Here is a 9,363-nt window from a genome sequence, read left to right as displayed (position 1 = left end):
TCATTCTTGTTTTTCTTCATTAGATACCACCTTGGAGCAAAAGCAATGAAAATTTGTCGCTTCCTCACATAAAAACAACAAAGGGATAAACCCTGAGTATGGAATTACTCAGCAAGTCTTACCCGACTAAGGAAAAGACTCTCAAGGGTATGCTGGATAAATAGGAGTCAAGGAGAGGCTTTAGCAAAAATCAACTTATACTTTTGCAGAAGCAGCTTACTAAAGTGAGTCCTTACTTTCAATCTTTTAACACCATATTAAGTATTAATAGACTCCATTTGCATCTAGTCTAATTTCAACATCTCATTCATACAACATCATTTTTATCCATAGTGTTCACATCCTGACTTTAGGTTGCAGGGCAGTGACCAAGTCTTCATAACCGCGAAGGTACGGCGATCCGAATCGATTATACTCAGCTGAGGATCTCCAATCACACGACATATGTAGCACTTAACCCTTGCATATGTCAACCCGCCACCGGGGTTCTTAAGACCGGATCAGGTTCACGCAAACCGAGAGCACAGATACACCACCGTCCAGCCTCTTGCCACAGAGGGTACACGCTACTCTCGCCACCGCTCCACGCCCATTTCGTGTTATCTTATTCCGGCCTTAGTCTGCCCGAGGCAAGGCTTACCCATGACGAGGCATGTGACCAGTTAAAGGGTCCTCGATCATCAAGCCTACATACACGTTAATCCTTAATCAACCTGGGTAGAACATCACCTGTTCCTAACCCAAGTCTCGATTTACATACTTCCATCCTTAGGATTGTTTATGTTCCCAAGGATGAAAAGAGCATCACAGGGAACTTTGCAGTAAGATCCCACCATTGCTCCAAATGAAAATATTCTTGCAGGTAGAAGCCATCCTTTCTCGAGTTAAATTAAGGACAACCTCTATCCACAAGATCTAAGCAAGGCTAAGCATTTTTGTCAATCATATTTTGATACTTCACAGAAGTATCTATAAAGGTATGGATATCAAGGAAAGCAATGCATCAAAGGGTTGCAAGTAACTCCTATGAACCTAATGCACATTTCACTAGACTTAAGTGTGTAAAAAGTATTTAAAACACAAGGAAAGGGGTTACATGCACCGGGGCTTGCCTTTGTTCATAGGTGAGTCAGGCTCGGACTCGCAGATGTCGAAGTAGAGCCAAGTCCATGCCTGTGTTTCCAAGGTGGTGGTGCCTTCTCTTCAATCACTTCACTCTCTTCTCCGTTTTCTAAATATAACCATATAGGTATATATATAAGAATGAATGTCATGTAATGCTCATGAGAATGCAAAGATAATATAAACTTATAATTTATGTCTTGAGTACAACTTTCCTTCACGGAACTCCGAGAACTTAGGGTTTCCGGAGTCGGTAAAGGAGTTCATAGGGCAGGGGGGTGGTTTTGGGTTTGGTGATCAAACAAGGTCCAAATCAATTCAAATTCTACCCAAGGCCTCTAAATAATGTGAAAAGCTCACATAAAAAGTTTGGGCAATTTTGGGATTATTATCTATTTTCTAAAAATCCAGAACCAGTATTTTAGGCTATTTTAAATACTCTAGAATTCCCTATTTGATCTAAAAATCATGAGTTTATTTTTATTAAATACTACAGGAAATTAGGGTTCTAAGAAAATTGGTCTCATATTTTTAGGATTTTTCTACCATTTTCTATAGGTTTTCAAAGCTCTACTGAAAAAGAAAAGGAGAAAAGTTAAACAGTGCTGGGTCAGAAGCAGCCCATACGGCCCAGCCCAGAGGGAAAGTCGTGCCCGCGCGCGCTTGACCAAGGCGACTTTGCACAAACGACCCTGGCGCCTTGAATAAACACAGAAGAAACCCTTGCACTATTTCGGGGAGTCACTGACATCATCAGAAAGGCCCCTGTGTTCTTATTCTTTTACACGCCGACACCCTCGACGGCGGACAGCGTCGTGTGGAACTCCGACGAGCACGCGCATCGGACAAATTGCTCAAAGACTGGCGCCCATCTTTGGCCGAACCCAAATTCATGATCTAGTGAGTGTTTTCCCCCACTAATTCCAAGAATGGCTACTCAGTTTGCACTGGCCACGGTGACCGCCGGTATCGGGGAAAAACACGAGCGTTCACGGCAACCCAGGGTGGTCTAGCTCAATTAGGGGGGTCGTAGAGCTTGAGGAGGGTCTAAGGACTCTAGAACAAGCAACTGGGACACTGGAACTAACCTGAGTTGGGCTGGCCACGGGGAGGTGTTCATCGCGGCGGCGGAAACCGAATTGGGGGGAATCCAAAATTCGAGCTCTCAGGTGAACGATTGACGACGGTATCTGGTGGCTGGGTGCGTGATGACCTTGCAGAGCTCATGGTGGCTTCAATTTATAGGGGGCGATAGCGGTGGCCGGGAATTTGGGTTAAGCGCGGTGGCGGTCGGAGGGAACATGGACACAGGAGCAAGGGATGGGTGGCTTTCACCGTGGCGCTTCCTCCGGTGATCACCGGACATGCACCCAGTGAGTCACAACGACGAGGACCAGCGCACAAACACGTGGCACGTAACGGCGACAGCACGACGGCGGTGAGACTTATCTGGTCGACCGACGGCCGGGGGGGAAAACGGCAAGCGTAGCCACAACCCGAGCGCAAGTGGATCGGACGCCGAGATTCTTACTGAGCCGTGCTTATCCGATGGCCATGGCGCACGAATCACGGCGAGCGGTGATCAACGGCGATGGGCTACCGGCGACAAGCAGGGGGCGGAATTGGGATCTTTTTCAGTTGAACATTTACTGTACCATGGTGATCTCCTATTAGATGAACTGACAGAGCATTTTGAAACTTAGTTTTCTCTCAATTTTGAATGGCAACCTAGCCCAAGCTCTGCATCAAGGTTGTAATACTACATACCAGCTACAACTTTGCTACATGGTCTTGTCACAAAAAGTCACTGAATCATGTTTGAAATTGGGTTTGAAGTTGGTGGTAATTCACTGTTAGTCTGAAAATTCAGACCAAACCAGTCTGACAGCCTGACAGTCCAACTTCAGGCATGATTATCTTCAGTTTTTCCTTAACAACAATGCTCACACCTTTAAGCAAAGTTGTTCTCCATTAATTGGTCTACACACTTGTTGTGGTCACTTTGGGCAAAATCCCTATATTTTAAAAGATACAGGGCTCCAAAGTTGAACCAACAAAACTGAGTTTCAGACTTAGGCTCTATAGTGCTTAAGAGGTGATTCTTGCAAATAAGCCCAAAACTTAGGGTTTAACTTGCAAATTCACATATTTGTGAACCAAATGACTGTATATGTTCAAACATAGTAGTTTTTACACTTTAGTCCAAAGGTTCACCACTTTTGCACATAAGCCCCTAGGGTTTGGTTTTAGGGTTTTCCAGGGTTCCAATTAGGGTTTCTGGTATCCCAGGGGTATAAATGTGATTCAACCTTATTTTTGGGGTCATTTTATAACTTTTACCCTAAGGTCTTTAGGTTTTCTCATCTTAGGTTAAGTTTTACCCCTTTAATCCCTATTTAGGGTTAAGTTCTTTAACCAGGGTTCTATTTGCAAAAACATTAAAACAATACAACTTGTTTGAAATTTTTGCCTAGTGAATGCACTCTAGGTGTATCAAACATATGCAATGCCAATGCTTATGATGTCATGCTCAAGTTTTAGTTATAGTAACACCAGGGGTGTTACAGATTAGCACTTGACTTAAATATTATTTTGTTGATTTTGGGCAGCTCAAGGTCATTGGTGATGGTGGTGATCCAAATGGCCACTATGACAAGGATGATCATCAATGAGGCCTTGTGTCGATAATATTGTCCTATAGTATTGTGAAACATGGTTTTGCCCCATCTTTGCAACATCATATTGTCCTATAGTATTGTATTTGATAAGTGTTTGAGCATGAAGCAGGTTAGGTGGTGTTCTACACCTACGAATTATGCAACCACATATAGATTATTTCTATGGGTTTTTAGTCATGTACTGTAGTGAATCTTTATTACTGGCATACAACATCTCACAACAGTTCTAATAATGAGCAATAAACTTATATGTATTTACTGGTTTTGGTGGTAAGGTTGAAGTTTGCCGAGTAATATGAGCTTAGGCTCAAAAAGCTACCAGAACCTACATGTTATTGTCTGTGTTACTTCATTTGTGACTAGATGAGTGCCTTTGCATTGCAAGAAGAACATTTATCATGATATATGTTATAAGTTATCGTGATATATGTTTCCGTTGCAACGCACGGGCATTCACCTAGTATATATAATATTTATCTAGAGCGTAACTGGTTTTGGCAAAGTTCAAAAGTATCATGAGGACCCTACAAGAAAAGAGTTAGCGAAAACATTTGACTCTTGGCCATCAATAAACTATTATATCATGGATTGTAAATATGTAAGTCTCTGTTCATTTCGAATGCATTTATAAAGGGCATATCTTTGCAATCCTAATGGTTGATATTTTGCAGATTCCTATACCATAGAAATTCACCGATTGATACGTCCTTTTCATAATTGATCATAGTAAGAAGTATGTGATTTTCATCGACTTTACACTCACTCAAGATTAGTGTAAGCATATGCCATACAAGATATTCGCATAAGCGATTATCACAACCTCAAAGAAATATAAGATTACTTACAATAAGAAACGTTCTGGACGAACAGATAATATTTTTAAGTGGGAGCATACAATTCGGACTGATGCTCCAATTGACTCAAAAGAGTATTTTTGGTACCACCTTCTCAGCAATTTTAAGTTTTTTAGGATTTCTATTATATATAACATAGTTGGTGAAACATTATTCTATATGATTAATAAAAACTACCTTATTCTACAAGCTATGACCATGTGGGGGAATGATCGACGAATAGAATTTGTTAGGGTGATTGGAGTACGTTTGTTTAATATTCAACATACATCCCAATTATATAATAAAAAAGATGTTTTGTTTTATTATGTCTCGTGCATAGGATGCAAAGATTGTTTGGAGAAACTTTGTGATTGATCTGTTAAGTTATGAGTATAATTCGTACTGATATACTATCCCTACAAACATATAATAGATCCATCAATATCGCTAAAAAGTTTAGATTAATGTATGTTTGTCGGTATATTTACCTAACATTTAGAATTCTATATTGATTCTTTAAAAATAATTTGTGTGATATTATAATATTTGTTAGACATCAATTCATTTTATTTTAGTCAACATATTTATAATAATATTACATATTTATATCATCAATATAATATTAGTGTTACAATGATATTTTATCACATGGATTTTATATATTATAATGATGTTTATCATTTTATATTTATGTTTATACTAATTTTTAACTCTAGTACTTTGCTCTACGATGTCGTGAGAATGACATGGTACGTTATGCGTATAATATCAGACGCGACTATACAAAGCACGTTCTCCAGCGGTCAACGAATTCCGTTTATTTTTTCCCCCTCAATAAATTTGCTTCATTTGCGTCTGACTCTACAGTAGACTCGACTAGGGCCCTGTTTGGTTCCTTTAGTCACTAGATTAAATTTTAGTGACTAAAGTTTAGTTGCTAAAGTACCATGTTTGGTTCCAGTGACTAAACTGAACTAAAGATCATTAATTGCTGTGAATATTGACTGTTTTACCCCTATTAATTAATGAATGTTTGCTATAAGAAGAAAGTTGAAAGGGCAAATAAGGTAAAAATACTACTTTAGTCCCTTTTAGTAATCCCTTGGTGACTAAAGAACTAAAGTTTAGTCACCCTATTTTAGTCACAATGTTTGCTTCTTTAGGAACTAAGTGACTAAAATTTAGTTACTAAACTTTAGTCACCCCAAACGGGGCCTAGGTTAGCGTTTGCCGTTTGGCACAGCCAGCTCGTTGACCCGGGCCATTTGGGCCAGCCAGCTCGTTGCCCTGGGCCCTGGCCCCCGGGCGCCCTCACGCCCGCTGGCCGCTATAAATAGCGCTCGGCGTTCCTGTCTCCACCCATCCCAAGAAGAGCCGCCCTACCTATTCCTTCTCCCAGCCGTCGAGCTGCCCAACCCAGAGCACCAGCAGCCCTCACCTTCTTCCTCTCGGCCGGTCCTTCAAACGAGCCCGCTCGTCTTGGAGCCGCCGCCGGTCTCGTTCTGGACGAACGTGAGTTTTCCTTTCTCTCGTCCTTCCTTGCGCTCGGTTTACTCATCCTGCTGCCGTGCCCTGCGTTGTGTGCACCAGGACTCTGTAGGGTCCTGAGAGGAGTGGCCGGCGGTTTCGTCTGTGGTAGATCGTAGTACGTTGGCTTAGATCTTGGTTGGGTTCTTGAGGGCGCTTTTGATTTTCGTCGGGAGAGTTTGAGATCGCCTTCCTGCCCCCGTTTGTCGGAGGTGTCGGGAAAACTTACATTTTGTCTGTGCTACCTTAGAATTTGGATCCTGATAATTGCTAATCGTTTGTGCTGTTCTGCTGCCCAAGAAGGAGAACTTACTCTCTTTCGATCGACAGGTTCAAGGAGATTGCATTTGTGGATGCTCTAATGGAGTCGAAAGGTGGCAAGAAGTCTAGTAGTAGTAGTAGTAATTTCATGTACGAAGCTCCCCTTGGCTACAAGATCGAGGACGTTCGCCCAGCCGGAGGAATCAAGAAGTTCCAGACTGCTGCTTATTCCAACGTAAGAACCAAAAAACCTGCGGTACAAGCAATGCCGTTCTAAATCTACTTCTCATTGATACGTTCCACGCTTTGGTTACTGACGCTCGTTATTTGTTTGATCTTTTGTTTTGCAGTGCGTCCGCCAGCCATCCTGATATCGCCTCACATGCAATTCGCGGTAGAGTAGGATTTTAATTCAGTTTTCCTCTTGTGTCGGTAGTTTTCCGTTGGCTCTGGCTGCCTTCCTCTGCTTCTGAGATTCCAACTTGTCTTGCCCATCTCTCCTTTTCCTCTCTCATCCTCTCTTTCTTGCAACACGTCATCCAGTGGCGATGTCTTCAGCAGATTCTTGTGTCTCTTCTCCTGCCTCCCCTATTGGCTTTGAGGGCTATGAGAAGCGCCTCGAGATCACGTTCTCTGACGCGCCTGTCTTTGAGGACCCTTGTGGTCGTGGCCTGCGCGCCCTCTCCCGTGAGCAGATCGACTCGTTTCTGGATCTCGCACGGTGCACCATAGTGTCACAGCTCTCCAACGAGAGCTTCGACTCATATGTTCTGTCCGAGTCCAGCCTCTTTGTGTATCCCCACAAGGTTGTTCTGAAGACCTGTGGGACGACGAAGCTGCTGCTCGCCATTCCTCGCATCCTTGAGCTTGCTGCAGGGCTGTCACTGCCTCTTCTTTCAGCGAAGTACTCTCGTGGGACCTTCATCTTCCCCGGCGCGCAGCCCGCGCCACACCGCAGCTTCTCGGAGGAGGTATCTGTGCTGAACGCTTTCTTTGGTAACCTCAAGTCCGGTGGCAATGCCTACCTGATCGGTGAACCGTTCAAGCCCAACAAGAAGTGGCATGTCTACTACGCCACAGAGGAGCCTGAGCGTCCTATGGTGACGCTTGAGATGTGCATGACAGAGCTTGACGTTAAGAAAGCTGCTGTGTTCTTCAAGAACTCCACTGGTGGCAGCTGCACTTCAGCTAAAGAGATGACGAAGCTCTCGGGGATTCATGAGATCATTCCCGAGATGGAGATCTGTGACTTTGAGTTTGACCCCTGTGGGTACTCGATGAATGGCGTCTTCGGGCCTGCAGCCTCCACCATCCACGTGACACCCGAGGAAGGTTTCAGCTACGCAAGCTACGAAGCTATGAACTTCGACCCCAGCTCACTGGTCTACAGCGATGTGATCAGGAGGGTCCTGGCAGGCTTCTCTCCTTCGGACTTCTCGGTCGCAGTTACCATCTTTGGTGGCCGTGGGTTCGCCAAATCATGGGCGACGGGTGCAGACATCGATTCCTACATGTGCGGTGATCCTGTAGAGCAAGAGCTTCCTGGTGGCGGTCTGCTGATGTACCAGAGCTTTACTGCTGTTCCCTCTGGCTCTGTATCGCCGAGGTCGACCTTGCAGACGGATGGCTGGAGCAGCGATGGAATGGAGATGGCCTCAAATGACGAGATGTGTATTGGCTGCTGGAATGCGGTGAAGAAGGTGGTGAAGAAAGATTTGGATGCTTAAAGATTTGGATAACTTAGGTGGTTCTTCACCTAAGTTATGAAGAAGTCTGAGACCTCTGTCTCTCTGTTCTTTTGGTTTCAGTTAAGCAGTTAGCTGGGCTACCGGCAATTTGTTTGCTTAATATTTTTCCTGTTCAATAAGTACTCTGGATGGCTTGCTGCGTCTGCCATAGTGAGCTGCATATTGTTGTTTAGTCATATTGTTTCTGCTGCCGATGCCCTTGTGGGGAGAATGATCTTGTAACAGACTTGCCTATTCCCGCAATATATTGGAAATTTTGGTTAATAATCTATTGGTTGTCACTCCCGCTGTTGTGATTAGCACATGTAGCACATTTCATACTTCTTTTTTTTTTAAATATCTTGATATTATTTTTGTTGTTAGTCAGTGGGTCTTCAACGACTGATGTTATTCTTGTTCTCAACAGAAGCCATCAACACGACATGATATTATTCTTGTTCATCAACGTAACACTAGCAGTATTATTGAATTAGTTACATAGTCTCAGTATGAGCACCAAGTTTTGTCATTGTTTTGATTCACACTCTTGTTGGACAGGTTTATAACACTTTTGCATATATATGTTTTTCCTGTTATGCTGTGTAAGACAGTTGCGAGCGGGTCAGAGTCAGCGATGTATTTCTTCGAGTAAGACCGTGTCCACCCATATAGTTACACAAAACATTGTTTGTAGTGTTGATTTTAAATATAGGGATGTGTATAGATTGTTGGAGATAGTATTACAAAGCTGTCAGATTTGGCTTCCAAACTCAATGGTCGTACACTGCGAAGCTCTTAGCGCAATATTGCTTCCAAGATTTTTTTCCATGACAACGCAGGAGAGCTATGCTTTATTTAATCTATTGGGATAGTAGCGGATTTTACCTCCATTTGGTCTTGCAAGTTGCAATCCCGGGCTCAACCATGTTCTTGTTCGGTAGCTATAAAATTTTTTCGGACCGTTTTTTTGCACATATGGATTGGGTGAATCTAAGCCATTCACCCCAATCCCTTGTGGGATTAAATCCCTAAACCCAATCAACCAATATGTGTTTGTTTATTCCATATGGATTGTATCCCAAAAACAACTATGTTTGTTTGCTTATTCTATGTGGATTAAATCTCAAACTTAAATACCAACAAAAACCAAATAAAATCAACACAATTTAAACATAGAACATGTTATCTCTCCAGAAATTTAAGCATGCTATA

General features: G+C 42.8%; 1 protein-coding gene across 1 annotated transcript; it reads left to right on the top strand.

Moving 5' to 3' along the window:
- Positions 1-5,995: 5,995 nt before the first annotated feature.
- On the top strand, positions 5,996-8,455 carry LOC100282888 (uncharacterized). Its single transcript, NM_001155794.2, has 3 exons — positions 5,996-6,148; positions 6,494-6,659; positions 6,775-8,455. Exon 3 carries the CDS (start codon positions 6,973-6,975, stop codon positions 8,149-8,151), a length of 1,179 nt encoding a protein of 392 aa, NP_001149266.1. The 5' UTR covers positions 5,996-6,148; positions 6,494-6,659; positions 6,775-6,972; the 3' UTR covers positions 8,152-8,455.
- The last annotated feature ends 908 nt before the right edge of the window (positions 8,456-9,363 follow it).

Source organism: Zea mays, chromosome 7 (assembly GCF_902167145.1).
Source record: "Zea mays cultivar B73 chromosome 7, Zm-B73-REFERENCE-NAM-5.0, whole genome shotgun sequence".
NCBI classification, from domain to species: Eukaryota; Viridiplantae; Streptophyta; class Magnoliopsida; order Poales; family Poaceae; genus Zea; species Zea mays.
Note: the sequence above shows the minus strand (reverse complement) of the source record. Positions and strands in the feature narration are given on the sequence as shown.

Coding starts and splice junctions, on each gene's coding strand:
- LOC100282888 (NM_001155794.2), top strand. CDS start 6,973: ATGTCTTCAGCAGATTCTTGTGTCTCTTCTCCTGCCTCCCCTATTGGC.